At 35.5% G+C, this 22,653-nt stretch overlaps 1 protein-coding gene across 4 annotated transcripts in view; it reads left to right on the forward strand.

Annotated features, from left to right (window-relative positions):
* Positions 1-101: 101 nt before the first annotated feature.
* LOC138691679 (zinc finger protein ZFP2-like) overlaps positions 102-22,653 on the forward strand; it is a 38,441-nt gene continuing 15,889 nt past the window's right edge. Inside the window, exons 1-6 of one of the 4 annotated variants that reach the window (XM_069813909.1) lie at positions 102-354; positions 3,272-3,363; positions 4,368-4,505; positions 8,611-8,748; positions 14,920-15,002; positions 18,886-20,854. In XM_069813909.1, coding sequence (XP_069670010.1) covers positions 3,277-3,363; positions 4,368-4,505; positions 8,611-8,748; positions 14,920-15,002; positions 18,886-20,056 — 1,617 coding nt within the window. In that variant the 5' untranslated portion in view covers positions 102-354; positions 3,272-3,276 and the 3' untranslated portion in view covers positions 20,057-20,854. Of the gene's footprint in view, positions 355-3,271; positions 3,364-4,367; positions 4,506-8,610; positions 8,749-14,902; positions 15,003-18,885; positions 21,047-22,653 lie in introns of those variants that run through there. The other 3 variants (XM_069813914.1, XM_069813910.1, XM_069813912.1) reach the window with 3 other exon arrangements.

The following is a 22,653-nucleotide window of genomic DNA, read 5'->3' on the forward strand; positions in this document are numbered from 1 at the left end:
CACATATGAGACTTTTTTTTATATATCCGTAGCGCCCATCTCCGTATATAAAACGTTGTAAGCAGACCAATTTACACAAGGAAACCTTTCTTCCATTTCTTCCGCACCGCTAAGAGCGCTATACGAGTTAAATTGGCCACTTTATAATGTGTTTTCTAACTCATCGGTTTATTTAGATTGTGGGAAAAATTTCATTTGTATGAAAGAATCGATTAGAAGTGTCTATCAACAACACAGCTGCTGTCACAGCTTCCTTGATCACATCATCCTGAACAGGCGGAAAAAATAAAGTTGCAACTATGCAGGCTGATATCTGAGGGAGTCTAATAATTACGTTCGTTATATTTCATACGGGTAAGTATATTGTTAAATTTTATTATATTGTATTTAGGTGTAAGTTATATGATCTGATCTTCACAAATGGAGTTCGAGTGAAACAAGTTTGACCTTTTGAATTAAAGAGCATCCACACATTTTTCATACCTTTATTGGAACGTGTCAATTCTTTATGGTGAACGTCTCCTCAATTATTTACACTCGTATGTAAAAATTGGACAACAAGAAGACTTATTTACATTTAAAACTCTTATGCTATACTGATTATTGGTTTGCATTATCGTTGAATTATTAGTACAATATGTTTGCGGTTAATGTGTCTCACACAACTGCAATTCTCAATTCTTCGGCTTTATGTGACAAATATCACAATCTAGTATATACTAGACTGTGCAAATACTGTAAAAGTGCATCTACACGCTTCAACTTTACCTTTCCCTTTAATCATTCAAATAATGAGTGCAAGAGCAAATGAAACGCATTCAATTGTGCATATTGTTTTTTTGGAGTAAAAATGACAGCGCATGCGGCAATTGAAAGCTAGCAACGCCGCTGGGTATCCTGTGCGTATTTTCTTCAATAGTAGCTTGTAGCGAGCAGCTGTTTTAGATGGCCGAGAATAAACTCAAAATGGTTTTCATTGGTGATGTTGGACCTCTTAAACTGAAAATAACTGCAGGTACGACTAGCTTTATGGAAGATTATCGCAAATACGAGTGCGTATGGAGTGTTCAATGACAAATTTGAGAATTAAGTAGGCCTAAGTATTGGATTGGGTACTTTTACCGCCATCTTAGATAGTAGTGATACAATCTAAGGAAGAGTCGCTGTTTTCCCGAAAAATAAGAGGGATGACGTAATATGCCTATATGACATCACGTATGTCCCCACATTACATTACAAGTTTGAAAAAATATCTTAATAAAAATGTGACAGTGAAATATAGCTAAATAACATTGATAGAATACTAAATGAAGTAGAGTAGTGATTCGATTTCATGTACGTATAATAACACAATAGTGGATAATTGTAGTAACGCAGTCATATCGTATCAGTTCCCTGTACAATATAGAGCTAATTGATTCGTGATCTATTTGTAATATTAACTGTAATAAATTTAATAGCAAACTAATGAATTCAGTTCAATGGTATAATAATAGTCATATGTTTAATAACTTTGGAAGTGTTTGATGTTAATTGTTGGTAAGTATGCTATAATTCATAAGGGTTTGTTCATTAACGAATTCGTAGCGTAATGACTATGATAGTGGTATTGTATTGTATTGTATTTATTAACATTCCATGGTATTCATACATGCTTACAGCTAGAATATGGAACAAGTCAAAAAACTTAATACTATTATAAAATCTTAATTTATAGTCACAGTCTAGATGAAATATATACAGACGAGATTTACAATATAGTCTACTAGTACAACACATAGTTTTAGGCCGTGTCTCAAAGCTCAAGTCCATACTACACACTAGTGACTAGCAACTAGGTGACTTGCAAACTACACACTAGGGAGCTTTGGAAATGTATACTTGAAACATGGCCTTCTTCATAGACTATTTTTCTAAAAACCATGACATCACGGTGCAGCACTGAATTAGGAAGGCAGTGTCCTAATGCAGTTTCATTACGAATTATGTGGAAAAGATAAGGGCTTAATATATTACAATAATGTTTAAAACATTGTACAGATGGTACTAACAATGTCAATGTTCAAAGTTAACGTGTTATTCTACATTATATTTACATTATTTCACTTCCAAAGCATTTTCAGATTTCATAACCCCAATTGCTGATGAGGTATCCATATTTGTTTAGTGAAAAAGTCAACAATGAAGCAAGCATTTTCGTTTACTAGCTACTACGGACTTGATTCCTATGCACTATGTAGCTTTGGATCATAACTTCTGACGTCACATCCGGCTATTTAGGCAACAATCTAGTTCACTTCAGCTGAAATTGTAGCTTTGAGACACGGCCTTAGTATCATTTCATGAAGTGTTATTGAATGTCATGAAATCACCTACAGAATAGAAGGCGTGAGAAATTAGGTACTTCTTTAATTTGGCCCTAAATAATTTTATGTTTTGAGTTTCATTTTTTATATCGATAGGGAGGCTATTAAAAATTTTTACTGCCATATAACGCACTCCTTTTTGATAGCACGATAGACTTGCTGATGGAGTATGAAAGTCACTAAATGGTTCACTAAATGAAAGGTCGTATGGTTGAATCCCGGTTTAGTTATAGGTAATCAGGAAAATATGTGAGGGAGAGCAGTGAAATGGTGTAAGATAAGAGATAGAAATATGAGACTGTGGAGGTGTCGGGGATGGCAGCCCCCGACAAAATTCATATTTTCAAGTATTGCCATGATACATATGCCATATACCGCATCGTCTATCTTCTATTGGTCTGGAAAAACGGCGACTGATTCGTGGATCTTACCAATATTCAATATCAAACCAAGGTATATTATATTAAGATATATATATATATATATATATATATATATATATATACACATACATACATACATACATACATACACACACACAGTATATATGTAATGAAGATGATGTACAACACAGCCCACCGTGTACACACAAGCTAAATATGCATCTTAATTGAACCTGCGTTTTCAATTTGATTCTTTCAATATTCTCCTCTAATTACATGCGTACAAGCGGTTGCTTACGAAATTATACAACTATATATTTTGTACATAATCTCGTAAGCAACGGTGCAAGCACAGAAATTTGAACGGTGTAAATGCACCTTAACAGCCCTATAATCAACATGCCCGTTTGTTTCTGTCTGCTAGGAATATGTGGAATTATTATTCCAGCTACTAGTAAGTATATTCATATGGGTGACATATTCTTTGTCAATTGAAGTTTCCTTTTTTTTTTTCTTTTTCAGCTGTGATGGAAGTAATCAAGATTGAACGTGAGATCGACACTCTAGCATTCGAACTAAGTAATAACACAGATATAGAAGAGGAGAAACTTCAGGTATCCCATATGAGAGTGACTTCTACTTGCTATTTATTTTCTAACTATGTCGTTTATAACAATATAGCATATGGTTTGGGCGGAGAAAGCATCCTGCTAAAAATGCGCGCGAGAGACCCCACACGGGCGAGGCTGATCAGCTGAATACTGACCTAACTTCCTCACACCTCATTGATGGTGCACTATGGTCTGACCAGTGCAGGGGTATCTTATGGGTATCGTGATGTTCTTCCCTGCCACTTTAACTGGTCCTCGGGACCAGACTTCGCCACTTGTTGTAGTTCTCAGACTTATCAGAACGATTCTGAGTGGACTGCATTATTATACAACGGTTAAAGTGTTATGACAATATTTCTACCTGGTGAAGTCACATCGGCTAATGCGCCAGACAAATTCAGTTCCTAAACTGGAAGAATAGTTTACTTGTGATGCCTTACTACTAGTTTCATCGGCAAGGAGATGTTGCTGCCTAAAACATGGCTTTCATTTCTTGCCATGGTCTTAGCTTTGAGGCACAGATTATATAGCCTGCATTCTAACTTGTCAGTCTGTAGTAATATAATGAGAGACAGCAGTGTTCGCAGATACTTGCTGCTGGAATCAATATTTAAGAGAAAAACTCCGCTATTTTCTGCCATTGATTACCCTCAGAAGAAATATCTCTTGCAATAAATCAATTTAAAACATGTTTCATATTCCTTACCATTCATTTTATCAATAAATTAAGGAATCCTGAAGTGAAATGTGTTTGTATGTGCAAATGTAAAAAGGCGTAGTATTGTACTTGAACAAAACAGTCTAGTAATATACAGGTATTTTTTTTTATGCTGCGTTACCATGCTTCCTCTACAATTTATATCACTACTGACTCTGATGTGTGTACAGGTGCTTTCGTTGTCATCAGAATTTAATAAAACAGTGTGGGGCTTTAAATACGGTCACTGGTTTATCGTGAAGAACTACATACAGTACATTTCATAATTATTATGATTTGCGTGTTGCAGGAAGGAAATGTATTTGATGTACAAGTGACTGGAATAAAGACAGAATGCGTAGACCACAGCTATGAAGTAAAATCTAAGATGACATTTGATAAAACTCCTGTGCCAATTGAGTTGTGCTTCGTCAAAAGCGAAGTTAAGGTGAGTCCAACAATATTTATGAAGTGTATTGGTCGCTAGTTCTCTCTGTTCTTCACTGGGTGATGTGGCTGCTTCATACGGGTGACCAGGGGAAACGATTGATGCTTTCATGCTGTCCATTTCTTCATCCTACATTTTTCGTAATTCTTTTCCACCTCTGTTTTATCATAGAAACCGCAATTCTGAACTTTTACAAAATGATATACATTTTGATTTCTTCCTCAATGATTATTATTTTTACAATGTCTGCTTTTATTTTAATTGACATTCCAGTATGGAATGAATGCCACTTTCAGTAGATCCTATAGGTAGGTGACAAAATTGTACTTTGCACGTGGTTTTAGGAAATAATTTAATTCTGCTTTTCTTTTTTTATTTCCAATTCTTCTTTTTAAATTGCTCTTTAGCCAAACTTATTTGATGCCTATTTCTTGGTACATTTCTTTCTAATTACGCGATAAAGTCATATCACAGAAACTACTTTAGAGTTCCTTTCTCCATCCTCCCCCATTCCGCACCACTTAGCTTCCTCACACTGCCTTATATGGGGAGGAAGAATTAATCACGGCTTCACGTCCAACCCTTCAATAAAACAACAGAGAGATTTGTGAACACTAAAATCATTGTAGACAAGGCTTTTCGCCAAAATCCAAGATTCAGTTGCTGTTCTTCCAGACGAATTGGAGATCGGTGACGCAATATGTGACGTCACGCACGATGATAATATTTGAGAATATGATTGAATTCGGGGACTCACGCCCCAAATCCCTCGCTACCCCAATTTATCTTTCTTCCACCTTACATCACTTCACACTCTTCCTCATATTTTTCTCTATTCACCCTCTACCTACTTTATTTTATAAATTATTTCATTTTAATTGTCCACACCTGTGGAGTAACAGTCAGCGTGTCTGGCCGCGAAACCAGGTGGCCCGGGTTCGAATCCCGTTCGGGACAAGTTACCAGGTTGAGGTTTTTTCCGGGGTTTTTCCTCAATCCAATCCGAGCAAATGCTGGGTAACTGTCTGTGCTGGACCCCAGACTCACTTCACCGGCATTATCACCTTCATTTCATTCAGACGCTAAATAACCTAGATGTTGATACAGCTTCGTAAAATAACCCAGTTAAAAAAAAAGAATTCATCTTAATTTAGAATACATCACTTACCTTAGAATACACAGAGTTTCGATCCTAAGACCTTTCGATCAGTGAACCACCATCATAGCCATTATGCTACAAATTTATTAAAGAACAAACCCTTAAGAACTATACTGGGACACAATTAACGTGAAATACTTGCAAAGGCATTACAAAAGTATACAGAGTGGAAGGTAACCTTTTACAATCCTTCTGGGATATTATATCTTGAATTATGATGCAAAGGAAGTCTAGTAATATATTGTTCCCAGAAGGGTCGTTTTCGAAAAAAATAATGGTCTTTTGTAACTTAACATTATGATAAAGTTTTTCATGAAATTGCTCAAAATTGGGTTTTTATCTCATGTAGGATGATAGGATAAGCTATGTATGGCCATGTTACAGTAGTATTTGCATGGAAAGTAACAGATTTGGAATAAATCGCGGTAATAGTCGTGTACACATTGCGTGAGAGCAGGGCTGTGACATGATGGCAACACTGTTTCTTTCCATGTGGCTGAGCTAAGTGTACAGAACAGACGATGTTCTTACATTCACGTCGTCGTTAGTTGCAGGCTATGTGCAGTTCGAAACAGTTGAAACACAACGAGAGGCCACAGTTTTCTAATGTATCTGGACGTGTTATTAATTTATGGCGGAACTGGTCAAAATGCCGCTGCAGCTGCTGGGTTATACTGTGACGGATAGCTGGATCAGGAGTGTGAAAGTTGTAGACACACAACTGGTGGACACTTTGAACAGTACCTTTAAAAGACACTGTGGAGAATGGTGTACAAAATTTAACACTCCCATTAATAGATAGGTAGTTAGGTAGGTAGAACTTTATTGTCGATGGCATAATGTATGCATAGACATGGTCAAATATATACAATTACAATTTAATGTAAAATAAGTCAAATATAAAAAACATTATTCCTTTCAAGGACCCATGCGTGCATCCTCAAGATTTTATTAATTTCGTTTTTATATAATTCCTAAATTCACGAGAATTTTTTTGTATATTTGATGTCATCAGGCAAACTGTTGTATATTTTGATACCAAAGACCATATATGTTCTACTAGTGTTTGTAAGATGGTGTGCTGGAATAGTTAAACTATTTTTGTTACGAGTGTCGTATCATTTTCATTCAGTTTCAAAGTTCTTTATTTCTTCCAAACATCGTATTGTAATTGAGTTGGAGTGACATCAACTGTGTGATCCTCAATGTATAATAATACAACAGTCTAGTATATATAGTCACGAAGCTTGAGTTGTGAGGGTGCTAGGAACAATAGACTGTGCCATTATTATTTTGCGTTGTCTGTAATGAGGCGATCGTAGCGATCCTAGTGGTTAGCAACTATCTATGGATGCATATTTACTACATCATGTGCTTGGTGACTGTATATAATACTGTATTTAAAGGATTGATTTTGTTCTAGCAGTAATTTTTCATTCTACTGTATTATTGATGAAATTGCTTTAAAATGTAACGGAAAGTATGTGTTTGTTCGTACAAAATTTAGTGCTGAAACGATACAATGACGAATGTTTCTTCATAGATAACGAATAACATAGTTCGTGTGATTAATATGTTACGATTACATATATTTTGATTTAACTGTATTCTCAACAGATGTTTTTGTTTACAAACGGTATGTGTGTACATCCTCTCAAAACCCCTGCCACATAGATAGTTCCAGCGACATTCAGTATTTTGTGATGCAGTGATCTCGCTAAGTAAACATTGCTACTGTGTACAAAGTTGCAACATTGCAACATTCGTTTTCTCGAAATATTACAAAAACTACTCGTTGTATGAAAAAATATTATTAGCAAAAACGGTCCCAAGTGACATGATCTGTTACGGGTGTGAAGGATTGTAAAAGGTTACCTTCCGTATAACACAACTAAGGTAATTAATTTGCTATTAACCTAATTACATTTAAGCTTTAAAATGCATTACAAATGAATTAACTTGTATAATACAAGCCAGTAAACTAATAAAAATGTTATAAAATTTTATGTTTTATTTAACGACGCTCGCAACTGCAGAGGTTATATCAGCGTCGCCGAATGTGCCGGAATTTTGTCCTGCAAGAGTTCTTTTACATGCCAGTAAATTTATTGACATGAACCTGTCGCATTTAAGCACACTTAAATGGCATCGACCTGGTCCGGGATCGAACCCGCAACCTTGGGCTAAGAAGGCCAGCGCTATACCAACTCGCCGACCAGGTCGACATCGTAAACTAATATCATAAATATCCAAAGGCTGGCGTAACTTCACTTACCAACTATCAATTGCTTAATTTACGTATATTAAATCTATTCACTAGACCAGTCCATTTAAACTAAAATCTTTAGTATTCTAGTAATCTTGCGATTGCTACTATATCCCGAAAGAACTTTAACATTTCCGAATTATGTAAAGCCATGAACACAGATAACGAAAGTAATGAAAATTGAGGAATCCAACGAGGATTATTAGCTTACCAGATAAAACACCATAAACCTTCTAACTATATAATGTATACTTGAGTTCCTATTCCTCCTTTGGGAAAGTACAAATGGAAGAACACAAGCTCATCAAATGTTTATCGACTTTATAAACTACATTAAAAAGCATAAATGACTTATGGACATACACAACAACTTTGAGGTAAGTTAAATTGCCTATATTTTATAAAATCAATTTTTCGTACTTGCAAATTAATGCGTAGATATGGATGACGTCATATAAACCTCTTACATCATCCATCTTATTGATCGGACAACAGCGACTCTTCATTGGATACTACCGACTTATCTAACAAATTATTTCACTACAGACACTGGAGTGGGTACACGTGAAATCCTTGACATCAGGATTAACAAAAGGGTGAACTCACTTTTAAATCAGTCAGTAGTTTTTCATGAGAGTCTTGTGTTATTTGACATAATTATTATGTTGTATATTTTGCAGGAAGGAAATGCATTAGATCTGCACATGACCGAAATAAAGACGGAATGTATGGATCACAGCTATGGTCTGAAATCAGAGATGACATTTGAGGAATCTTCTTTGCCAATTGACTTTCCCATCATGAAAAGTGAGGCAGAGGTGAGTGCAATTTATGAAGCGTGTTGGGTCGATGTTTCTCTATCTGTTACGTACTGTCTGGTATGGCTGCTAGATTCACGTCACCAAGGAAATAATTTTATCTTTAATGCTGTCCCTTTCTTTGTCCTGTAGTTCTTCGTAAATTTTTTCCACTCAGTTTTTCTCCTACAGTCTGATGCTGAAGGTTTACTAAATCACATCAGTTTTGGATTTTTTAATCACTATTGATAATTCATACAATATGTACTTCCAATTTAATTGACACGCAAGTATATAGCTGCTCGGTAGTCGCTGTGTAAACTTGTGTTTTGTGCCTGGTGTAGGCAATACAGTTATTTTGTAATTTTTCTTTTTAAATTCTTTTGATAGTTGAAATCCACATCATTGACGCCTATTTCTTGAGACGTCAGTAGTTGGGGGATCTGTATGAATGTCACATTTCAGGATGACTACTTCACAGTATTTGTGGGGTGTGCTCTGAAGTCTTGCACGCCGTGCTAATCACTATTGTTCATGTAAAGCATGGCACTGGCATATCAGCACAGTCTACTATATACAGTCACGAAGCTTGAGGTGATTTTTTGCAAATCTCGTGATAAAGCGCTCCAAGCGGTTAGCAACTAGAAACAACAGACTGTCCATGGTCGACTTTGGACTGTGTCGTATTTCCATCGAGTGCTAGCTCGTTGCGTATTTCTCATTGATGCTTGTGAAATGTTCATTATTGGTTGTAATGAAAATGTTAATGGCTAAAATACAATAATTTTAATAATCATATTTTACTAGAGACGTAGAAAAATTAAGTTTGTTTTAATGAAATTTATTGATCACGTTTTATTTTCAATTCTGGTGGGATTATTATTGCTTAGGTCTACTTTTTTTCCAAAGGATATGTTTTTAATTACAGCTGTTAATTTTGTTGTTATTTTTATTTGTTACTTTATTAGAGACGTAGAAAAAGTCTGTTACAATAAAATTTATTAATCACATTTTGTTTCCAATTCTGGTGTGATTATTATTGCTTAACCTCAACTACGTAAGCCTACACTACAAGTACCGGTACACGTACATAAGTTAATCCATTAATTCATATTTCCATTATTATTGTTGTAAAGGGAGATGCAAATTAATATTTATTGGTTTCATAGTTAATTATCGCTATAATCTTGAATGAGTGAAGCGATTATAGTAAATTTCAGTTCGTTTTGCACAAACAAAAATAATATTAACCTATTTCTTGCAGGTATCTTCGAGTTTATGGTGGAATTTAATACACTTTATGAAAATAATAAATTAACTTTATGCATTTAATATTTCAATAATGGAAGGAAGGTGTTAATTTTTCCAAAAGAACATAACGACATATTTTGTCGGCTGCTAGGAGAGAGATCTGCGATGATGAGGCGATAGTAGCGATCCTAGTGGTGGGCAACTATCCATGTTTGCATTTTTACTACATATTGAGCTTCGCGACTGTATATAGTAGACTGTGATATCAGTTCAATTTGCAGAAGAATGATAAGCATAAACATCTCTCTGCTGATGGAAAATGTGGATATTCCTCGTGGTTTGTTCAGAGATACGTTGATTACAGTGATATTGAATTCCAGGCGACTTGGAAATTTACACAATCGCCAAGAATGATTTGAAGAAAAAATGTCATTGTGGCAAAATCGCAATTATCTATCCCAGGATTTTTCCAGAGCTTGCACAGTCCGGAGATGTAATAGCAAAACCCCACATCTGCTTCAGAGTTCCTTTTCCAGTCCCCTCCTCTCTGCAGCAGCAGCCTCACACTTTTAGATGGGGAAGAACATTTAATCATTAATTGATCGAGTTCAAACTCTCACAGTAAAGCTAGAGACAGGATTGGGAACAATGACATGGAACTGGCCTCTGGAAAAATAGAAAAGTGAAGACGTAAGTGAAGTAACTAAATAAAATAATAGGTGGAAAAAGTCCCCCTGAATGTTCACAATTGAGGTAATTTCTTCCATTGTTGTTTACACTGTGCAAATTACTATTCCTTGATTTTCAAATCGTTTTGGCTTCTATAAACCTTCGTTCATTTATTAACTTAGAAAGCATGTTGGAAATATTCAGATTGTCAATTAATATAGATAAACACAATATAATATTTGTTACTCAGTCAAATGACAAATCAATGTAAAATAATGACTTATATTATATGGTCATTAAGTTTTATATACATGAGCTACAAATTGCAAAGTTTTCGCCCATTCAGGCATCTTCAGGCACAATTATACAATATCTCAATATCAAACTATGTAGCTATTACATTGGTGGTAGATAAACTGTTTGAGATTAATGGTGTACAAAACATCTCCATAATTAAAATGTAATATTACAAGTCAGAAATTGAAATAATGTTAAAAACCACGTAGTGTTGTAATTAAACTTCATAATATTCTGTGGAACTCTTGTTCAGTAGAGTCCAATGAGTGATGAATTATGTCTGAAATATATAAATAAATACGTACGTAAGTACGTCCATAATTTGTGTCTTCCAATTAGTTTTTCAAATTCTTCAAAATTTTTATTTATTTATTATTTTATTACAGATAACTGCTTCAAACATAGGATGTTTTATAGTGATCTATACAGTTGCCACGTTCAAACGACGTGAGTACTTTTAATTATCCAATCCGATTACACTTTCACATTTGATAATTTCCTATTTATATTTCGTATTTATTTATATATTTCAGACATAATTCACCACTCATTGGACTCTACTGAACAAGAGTTTCACAGAATATTATGAAGTTTAATTACAACACTACGTGGTTTTTAACATATTGTTTTATAGTGATCTATACAGTTGCCACGTTCAAACGACGTGAGTACTTTTACTTATCCAATCCAATTCCGATTACACTTTTACGTTTGATAATTTCTATTTCGTATTTATTTATATATTTCAGACATAATTCATCACTTATTGGACTCTACTGAACAAGAGTTCCACAGAATATTATGAAGTTTAATTACAACACTACTTGGTTTTTAACATTACTTTAATTTATGACTTGTAATATTACATTTTAATTATGGAGATGTTTTGTACACCATTAATCTTAAACAGTTTATCTACCACCAATGTAATAGCTACATAGTTTGATATTCAGATATTGTATAATTGTGCCTGAAGATGTCTGAATGGGCGAAAACGTTTGCAATTTGTAGCTCATGTATAAAAACTTAATGACCATATAATATAAGTCATTATTTTACATTGATTTGTCATTTGACTGAGTAACGAATATTATATTGTGTTTATTCGTTCATTTAGTTTAGTCGTATGGTTGTTATAAATCCAGGGATATCTGAAATAATTTGAAACTACCTTACAAAAAATTTCCATCACAATTTTACCGTAACAATTTGATCACTTGTCAACTATGTCTTCCTGAATCCTACTCACTTATGACCATATTATAATATGATTCGAGTGTCATTCTTATTTACTCTTCCAATTGACTTATAGGTTATGTAATTGTTACTTAAAATGGAATATTTCTTACAACATGCCATAATACACTCAGGGACAAAAAAAACCGGACACTTCTATATTTGCTTGTATTTTGTTGCCAATTATTTCAAAATGAAACAAAACCCATTTAAACAAAATAATGTTTCATTTAGCACCTTATACGACAACATTTGAAAAAAAAAAAAAAAATCTCTGATGAGAAAATTTACAAAAAATTACAAAGGGAGTATAACTATGACATTGTTTGGTCTAACATTTTTTTTCTTTTTATGGTGCCTTAAACATTAAAAACTCTTTTTAGTAACGGGTATTGCCCCCTCTGGCTTGAATAACTACATCCATACGTCTTGGCATGCTCTCAATTTGGTTAGCAATGTCTTCTTGAAGAATAAGTTCCCATTCTTCGCCAAGTGATCGCCTCAACTCTTGTAACGATTCTGGTCTTGGTCGTCTATTCTTAACACGCTGTCCCAGCATGTCCCACATGTGTTCAATTGGGTTCATGTCCGGACTTCTTGCTGGCCATGGAAGGACATGGATTCCCACTTCTTGGAGATAATCTCTGACCGCATGGGCAATATGCGGCCGTGCATTATCATGCATTAAAACAAAATTATCGCCTACAAATTGGCCAAATGGCACTACATGATCAGCCAAACATAGATTTATATACCTATCAGCTGTTAGTCTTCCATTTTCAACAAAAACCAACTCTTTACGAGCATCCGTACACACTCCTGCCCAAACCATCACTCCACCATCTCCATACGGCACATTTTCGGAAATGCAACACTGTGAAAATCGTTCTCCCGTCCTTCTCCAAACTCTTTCACGTCCATCAGGTGAGCACAGATTGGAATGGGACTCATCGGTGAACAGAACACAGCTCCACTGTCCATTTCTCCAATCCCTGTGATCATTTGCAAAACGCAGTCGTTCAACTCGATGCATCCTTGAGAAGTCTGGGACCAGTTGCAGGTCTACTTGATATCAGTCCACTTGCTTTCAACCTCCTTCTAACTGTTTTGGCCGAAATTGGGCGACTATGCATGTTAACAAATTGCTGAGCTACACTAGTAGCTGGCAGCTTGCGCTCCCTAAGAACTCTCAACACCATATATCTGTCTTCAGTTGGATTTGTAGCTCTTGGACGACCCGAACCTGGTCTTCTGGTATATTCTAGGGTCTCTCTATACCGTTTTATGGCATCATGGGTTGTGCTTCTAGCCATATTCATAACATTTGCAATGTAACATACACTGCGTCCATCATCGTAAAGGGCTACAGCTCGAGCCACATCTTCAGGTCGCATCTTCTTTTAAGACAAATGTTACAACCCTACTTAAACTCAGAAAATGTAAAAATAAAGAAATAACGAATGATAACGATAATGAAGCACAAAATGGTTGAGACAAAATTGTTGTAGCTGAGACTCCAAAAGCAAAATTGGAATATTTGGTTGTAATGGCTTGTTTATAAAACAAAAAACAATCAACAATGTATACACGTCTCCTTAACAACAGATGGCTACCATAATATTGCATGAGAAGATAATGTTTTGCAAAATACCAGCAAATATTAAAGTGTTCGGTTTTTTTATCCCTGAATGTATTTTGTTTTTGTATGTCTTAAGGGGAGAGGATGGTTTTTTTTATAACTTTTTTCCTATTTGGTGTAAAATATTAATTTTTTGTATGTAGAGACCTCATAGCCGTTTCAACTCAACCAAATAAAAATATTTTGAAAAAAAAAAAAAGAATTATTTGGGTCCCAATTTTGAATGAAATATACCCAATGCAGAATGGTACTAAAACCGATATATCTAAACCTCTTTAAAGATACATTCAAACAGTTTTTGCAATGTATTTGCAAAAGCATGTTCTACAAACTGTCTGTAACAGAATTTTGGTATTAGTCCCTACGTTTGTAAAATAAACTATTAAAATTTAATAACACTTTTCTGATTTCCTTTCTTGCAAACAAACGGACGTATTTTTGAAATGAAATTAATTAACTAAATTCTGTTACAGTGGAAAGTTTCCTAATAGTCTAAAGAATGTGTGTTCTAAATTTCATTCATGTATTTTTAATAGCTGAGAAATTATATCTGTTTTTGTCTGGCAATGTAGCAAAACAAATTAAGTTACTGGAAACCGATAAAATGGAGTATGTGATTTGAAAATCCAAGCGCAGGTTGTTTAAAAATGATTTCTCAACATCCCATAATGACACAAATACCCACAAAATGTTATGCAATGCATTTCACACATATCAAAGAGGTTTTTAAAGAAAAAAAATTCTTTTTGGAAATTTAATTTACGAGAAACAACATTAAAAGTGGGCGAGTGATTTAAAAATCCATAATTCAGGAAGTTTCAAAATGGCGACTGAACATCCGATAAGGGCACAAATACCCACAAAACGTTAGGCTATTCATTCCACACATATCATACGGTATTTTAAAGAATTTTTTTTTCAATTTACTCGTTTTTCACCAAAAAATACCATCCTCTCCCCTTAAATTTATCTCTTTTACAATAATAATGCTTGAATTGTTAACTGGATTAAGTATGATTTAAATTCTGGTCTGGTGCATTTAAGCTACCATCCATTGAGCCTTCAACTATTATTTTTCTGTAGCCTTTACTCTTTTGCAGAACGAGGCATGTGAGTTAAATAAAGTGGGACCGGAGGTCAAGATGCAAGTAACAGCAGAAGAAAATGAAGTCTTTACTGATGGGTGAGTGAAGTGTGTGCGCTTGTACTTTGTTGTCGATTTCACTGCTGTATTTAAGTAATAATGACAAAGAACAGAAATTAGTAATTAGCCTACTTTCAACATGATTGTGCAAATGAAGGACTCAGTATTCTGAATTGCCATGTCCATCTGTAATCGATATGTTTCTCTCTTTTTCTGTCTGTCCAGCTATTCGTCTGTTTATATGTGTGAGTTTGTCTCTGTATCCATCCAACTTTGTCTCTGTATCCATCCTGCCCCGTATCAATCCATACATATTGTACACACGTCCATCCATTTGAATACGATATATTAGTTTATGTTATCAATCACATCCATGTAAATTGAACCTCACAATTTTTTCTCCTGTGCCACTATTACATTCATTTCAGGTATAGGTTTTTTTTGTAGGCGCTCTTATAATTTACATTCATAACCCTACTATAGTTTAACAACTGGAAAACTCCGTTATGGGAATTTACTTAAAATTATCGCCGCGTTGGAGTCGGAGTTTCCCTCCATTAATACGAACCATTGTCCCTACTGATTGACAAGTCATGTGATGCATCACTTCTGTCAGTTAGACATTCCCCTAGCGAAATTATTCTGTCAGTTTCACCGTCTATTACATTAACACTAGAAAAGTATTGTTCTTTGTTTTTTTAACGTGCTCAACACATTTCTTGAATTTGTCTTTTCCATATTTTGCGAAAAGGCGACGACACATTTGTTCTTTTAGGTTAAGTATGGACCCAATTTCTGTTACAATAATCCAATTCAAAAGACTGGATACAGCTGACTGATAATTTTAGTATCTCCCTTTAAGTAAATGAAACCAATCAAAACAATAAATGCTTATTTTGGAAGCATGGTTCTGTCACAGTCTACTGTATACAGTCGCGAAGCTCAATATATAGTAAAAATGCAAACATGGGTAGTTGCCCACCACTAGGATCGCTACTATCGCCTCTTCATCGCAGATCTCTCTCCTAGCAGCTGACAAAATATATTACACTTTCGTTGTCGTGTTCTTTTGGAAAAATTAACACCTTCCTTCCATTATTGAAATATTAAATGCATAAAGTTAATTTATTATTTTAATGAAGATATTAAATTCCACCATAAACTCGAAGATACCTGCAAGAAATAAGTAATATACTATTTGTTTGTGCAAAACGAACTGAAATTTACTATAATAGCTTCACCCATTCAAGATTATAGCGATAATTAACTTTGAAACCAATAAATATTAATTTGCATTTCCCTTTACAACAATAATAATGGAAATATGAATTAATGGAGTAACTTACGCGTACCGGTACTTGTAGTGCAGGCTTACGTAGTTAACAAAGTGGGATGAGGTTAAGCAATAATAATCACACCAGAATTGCAAATAATACGTCATCAATAACTTTTATTGTAACAGACTTTTTCTAAGTCTCTAGTAAAGCAACAAATAAAAATAACAACAAAATTAACGGCTATAATTAAAAACATATCCTTTGAAAAAAATAGGCCTAAGCAATGATAATCCCACCAGAATTGAAAATATAACATGATCAATAAATTTCATTAAAACAAACTTAATTTTTCTACGTCTTTAGTAAAATTGCACATAAAAATAATAACAAAATTAATAGCTACAATTAAAAATATATCCTCTGGAAATAAAATTTGACCTAACCTTTATTTCTCTGGAAATTTAGCAGCCTAAGTGACAGAACTTTAACCGGTATCTAATGTCCTTTCTGTTAGACTGAAACATTTCATTGTGAAATTTAAGGATATAATGTATTCTAACAGTCACAAAGAACCTCAAAATTAAGAGTTTTGTTTCTGCACAGCATTCTTGTGGAAACCCAGAAACCTTTCTGAATCTTTCGGAAATCGGACAAAGGATAACTCTGGCCTCTTTCTCTTACTGTTGCTACAATTTATAGCACTACAAACGTCTCCTCCTTGTCCCATATTATTATTTCAATTATTATATTTTAGCCATTAACATTTTCATTACAACCAGTAACGAACGTTTCACAAGCATCAATGTGAAATACGCAACGAGCTAGCACTCGATAGAAATACGACACAGTCCAAAGTCGACCATGGACAGTCTATTGTTTCTAGTTGCTAACCGCTTGGAGCGCTTTATCACGAGATTTGCAAGAAAACACCTCAAGCTTCGCGACTGTATATAGTAGACTGTGGTTGTGCTTTGATGGTAAATAATGTTTATGTACGCACGACTTGACGGACCACGAGCAGTGAGACATAAACTTTATAATAATAAGAAGAAAAGCGCTCAATGTGCAACATTTGTCGTGTAGGGACAAGACAGCACGATTCAGTCTCAGTTGCAAAAGTTTGTCAGTGACACAGCTCTGCGTTTGCACATCATTACGTGATATCGGTCACACAGTTCGTTGGAAAGTTCATACACACAGGTGGCGTGTTGTTGCTCGTATTTCTTGTTCTGGCAAGTCATGTAGTGGAAGCATGTACTGCCAGCTGGGTCATTATATGACCCAGGTCGTATCCTCCCCGCTTCCATACTGTTCTGGACATGGCGTCAGTAGAATAGAAGTTGCTCGATATATGACTCTTCTTTTCTTTCAGCTCTATCAGTGTAGTGTAGCAATGAGCTGTGGATGGTGGCAGCAGTTGATGACTGAGGTCTTCTATATAGAACGACTGTTTGGTAAACTCGTATAGTGTATATTATGATAGATATATGGTTTTCTTCAGGAACGTCTGCTTTATTCACTCAAGCTCCATAAGTTCTTGTTTTTTCAAATGCTGCCATATTATATCTGTGACATAAGTGGCGATGGCAGGAGATATAAACTTAACAAATGATGATATCACAGTCTACTATTTACAGTCACGAAGCTTGTGTTTTGAGGGTGCTAGAAACAATAGCCTGTGACAGTACTATTTTGCATTGCCTGTAATGAGGCGATATCAGTGATACTAGTGGTGAGCAACTATGTAATGTTTGCATATTTACTACGTATTGAGCATCGCGCCTGTATATAGTAGACTTTCATGATATCTTGTTGATAGTTTTTAACCTGCAATTTGATACCTCAATGAAATTTTCTTGCCTAATTGGAAGTCTAATTATGTCCGTCGGAAGGATAGTAAATGACGCAAAAGTTAAATATGAGAAAACAGACACCGGAGATGGCATAGGACAGGTCCTCCGCTGTAGAGCAATAGTTAGTACATTTGGCCATCAAACGAGCGGGCCCGGGTTCGAAACCTCCTTAGGACAAGTTACATGGTTAGTGTTTTTTTCCGGGGTTTTTCCTTGACCAATTGAAGCAGAATTGCTGTGTAACTTTCGGCGTTGCACCTCGGACTCATTTCGCCATTATTAATTCACATATCATCGCCATCCGTACAAAAGCCCAGATTCACGTTGCAGTTTGCTGTACTTGCACAAGAGCAGGGCTGTTCTGCTGACCGATCTTTCACAGAATAGGAGTGGTGAGCACAATATGCCTCAGTGTGCAGTGCAAGCTTTCGGGTTCCCTGTCCGTACACGACAAATAAAAGAGAAGGTATAGAATTTATAGTGCACTTATAAATGCTCAAATAATTACGAAATTATTGAGATAGTGAGTACAAGTTATATATTTTTTCAAAACTACACGAAATGTGCTTGTAGGTGAGGCAAGACCATTATTCAGCAAAATTTTGAAGAATTCTGTCACTTCTACAGTCGATGAATACTTAAACTTGAGTGAAACTGTCTAATTCGGAATATTTTTCGTCGTCACTTACTAATTCCTAAGTAATACATTTGTGTTCCACGTTGTTTTTTGTTGTTTCTTATTTGTTCTGCTTTAGTGACGTTGCTCGACCTAAGAGCATATTTTCTTCACAGCATTGGAGCTCCACATTCCTGCGACACTACTACAGAAGATGCTTCCCAACAGTGTGGGGTGGTGACATTAAAATATGATGACAGTGGCAAGTGGTTTTGCGATTCGACAAGTCTCAAAAACCACGTTGATCTACACAAGCCCAAGAGACCGTTGAGTTGCGATGTTTGTGGAATGGATTGTTTGCACTTGGATCGACTCAAAAGACACGCACGCGTACACACAGGCGAGAACTCCTTCATTTGTGAAATGTGTGGAAAGAATTTTTCGCAATCTAGTAGTCTAGAAAAGCATCAACTCGTACACAAAGGTCAGAAACAATTCTGTTGTCATATATGCGGAAAGAAATTTTCGAGTTCTACTACGCTGAAAAGGCATGCACCAGTACACACAGGCGAGAAGGCATTCTGTTGTGACATATGTGGAAAAAGATTTTCGCAAAGTAGTAGTGCAAAGAAGCATAGAATCGTACATAGTGGGGAGAAGCCATTCAGTTGTGATATATGTGGAAAGAAATTTACCCAATCTTTTAATCTAAAAAATCATGCAATCTTGCACTCAATGCAGAAGCCATTCAGTTGTGATATATGTGGTAAGAAATTTTCCCAATCTGTTTATCTAAAGAAGCATGGACTTGTACACACAGGGGAGAAGCCATACACTTGTGATACATGTGGGAAAAAGTTTTTGGTACCCAGTGGTCTTAAAAGGCATTCACTCATTCACACTGGGGATAAACCATTCACTTGTCACATATGTGGTAAAAAATTTTCCCAATGCGTTCATCTAAAAGTGCATGGACACGTACACACAGGGGAGAAGGCATTCACTTGTGATACATGTGGAAAAAAGTTTTTGGAATCTGGTCATCTTAAAATGCATTCACTCGTACACACAGGGGAGAAGCCATTCAGTTGTGATGTATGTGGAAAAAAATTTACGCAGTCTGGTTCTGTAAAAAAACATATAATCGTACACTCTGGGGAGAAGGCATTCACTTGTGATATATGTGGATTGAAGTTTTCGGAATCTGGTAAAGCGAAAAAGCATAGACTCCTACACACTGGGGTGAAGGCATTCGCTTGTGATATATGTGGAAAGAAGTTTTCGAGATCAAGTAATGCAAAAAACCATAGAATCGTACACACACGGGCAGAAGGCATTCAGTTGTGATATAAGTCAAAGGTATTTTCGGAATCTGGTATTGTAAAAGTGTATGCAGTCTTAGACACAAGTGAGAGGTTCAGTTGCGATGTTTATGGGACGCTTTTCTCGGTCTCGCAAGATCTGAAACAGTATGTAACGAGATACGTAAGTGAGAATCGATGTGACTGCGATATTTGTGATGACTGTTTCTGCTTTTCGTGTGAACTGAAATACATGTAGAGCCAGATACTTAGGCGTGTTGCCATGATGTGGTTTGCAGCCTCTATGTAAGATATGCACTCTTAAGACAGGCACAGTCATGCTTATCGATCATTTTGCTTGTGATTTGTGTAGTTTTAATCGAAGATTGGAAGCCGATTGAGACCCCAGACTTTCAGTTCGCGAGATCTTCGTGTGTTCACTTGTGAAAAATAATCATTTCTTTCGAACAGAAATTATCGTTACTGTAAGGGAAGGAAATAATTAGAACAATTCTGAAAACAGTGGTAGTTGAAGGGAACAGGATTAGTGACATTAAAGCTGACTTGATATGTGTCAGAGAAACAGTAATGGCCGTGTCGACCAGCCCGTTTATCAGCAATCACAGAAACATGCTTAATTCTTGAGAATGATCAAGTTACAGATGCGGTGCACCGACATTTTCCCTCGATCATCTCAGTACCATCAGCTGATGGTACGCTCGCTTGAGAAGAATCATCTGAGCTCTAGGTTATCGCGTATAAAACAGCGAACGAGCGCACTCTTTCAATTATCGCTTCGTTTTTGTTTGTCGGACTGTTTCAAACATCCTCGCAGATTTCAAATAACAAGTGACAATAATCATGGAAGAAAAAAAGAAAAGAGCACCGAACTTCTCACAGTTCGAAATGGGAATTCTTTTAGCACTCTTCAGTAATTCTGCATCCATATTAGAGAATAAAAGTACTGACGGATGTTCTCTAAGAGAAAAGCAGGCTACTTCATTGGATTTAACCTCACAATTCAACACTGTTCCAGGTGACTTACACGTGTATACATAATTCCACATAATTTGTAAAGAAATTTATACAGTGATTATTTCACATTATTGATAATAATTGGAAAAATTTCAGTATACGGATACCTCACTGACAATTATCTAGAAATAGGCTACTAAAAGAGCAGATTTGTATGGGTTTGTCGAATGTTCATCATCTTCCTTATGGAAAGACACTTTTCAGTGCCAATAATTCATTTGGGAAAATTTCAGTTTACGGATACCTCACTAACAATTATTTTAAAATAAATTGTGTCGAATACGCATCATCATGCATACGAAATGGAAGTTTTTAGTGCCAATTAATTTTGTGTTCACGAGGTTGGAATTTTGGAGTAAGAGTGAAAGAAAGGTATCCGTGTAATTTCTCTTAATTCAAGCGTAAATAGCCCAATTATTTAAAACGTCATGCAGGTCCTAATAGTGTCAAACGGCAAATCTATAGCTAATAAGTGATAATCTCGCATTCTACAAAATGGTCATTTAGTTGTACTATATTATTACCGACAAAGAATTAGGCCTACTACTTTATTATTATATTAACAAAATTGGACAGTACGGCCTAAATTATATTTTGTCCTCAAGTAAAGTCCCGATCTTCCAAAGCAGAAACATATATAAAACATTAGTCTCTTTTGAGGAAAAAAAAAATTATTATTCAACTACAAGCTTACTCTTTCTACAATAACACCAATTCTGTTATTTCCGCAGTGATTTGTGTGTTCAAGAACATCATTTCATCTTCAATTCCATCAAGTACGGCAAATCGTGGCGCCATTTTGGTTTTCTCGACTTGACAATGTTCAATTCAAGATAATCGGTCCCACACCCGTGATCAAAGTTGATCATCATCAACTTGCTTGTTTAACTTTGATCGAGATTGATACTCCGCAAATTCGCGTTGAATATGGTCAAGTGCCGACTTAACCATGGTCAAATTGTAATCGAGAATGGTGCAAACGGCCATAATTGTTTGTATACATATCAAGTCTGATTACTGTAATATGTTACTAATGACGATGAATGCAATAGATGTGGAGAGGAAGTTGTCAGTATGCTATTGGAAAGCAATGTGAAAGGTGTAAGTGAATGATTTTGCGAGTGCGTGTATGAGAGGAAGTGTCACAAAGGTAATGGAAGAAGAATGTGATAACATTAGTGAAAATACTGGAGAATTAATGGAAACAGTCATGTGCTTCGAAACACCAAGTATCAGATGTAATGTATAAATAATGTAGCAGAAGTCTGGTACAAGACTATACAAGTTGAAACAGAGATACAGTATCAGTTTTAAGGTAGACAGCAGAACAGAAGTTAATATATTTCTTTTTAGAACAGTTCCAATCATTAGGTGTATGTTCAAAACAATAAATTGAAAACTAGTAATATCTCACGCATTTGTGGACGTTTCTAGCGCAATTCAGTTGTTTTGTAAGCTTAAATTTTGTAGTAAGTAGTATGAGAAATTGGTAAGAATTTGTATTGTAAGAACGAAAACACAGGCATTAGTATTATTTGTTTCATGAATTGAATTACAGCAGACTTAAAATATAGATGGATTTTGTTTTCAAGCTGAAAAATCTCTTTC

Source organism: Periplaneta americana, chromosome 16, assembly GCF_040183065.1.
Source record: "Periplaneta americana isolate PAMFEO1 chromosome 16, P.americana_PAMFEO1_priV1, whole genome shotgun sequence".
NCBI lineage: Eukaryota > Metazoa > Arthropoda > Insecta > Blattodea > Blattidae > Periplaneta > Periplaneta americana.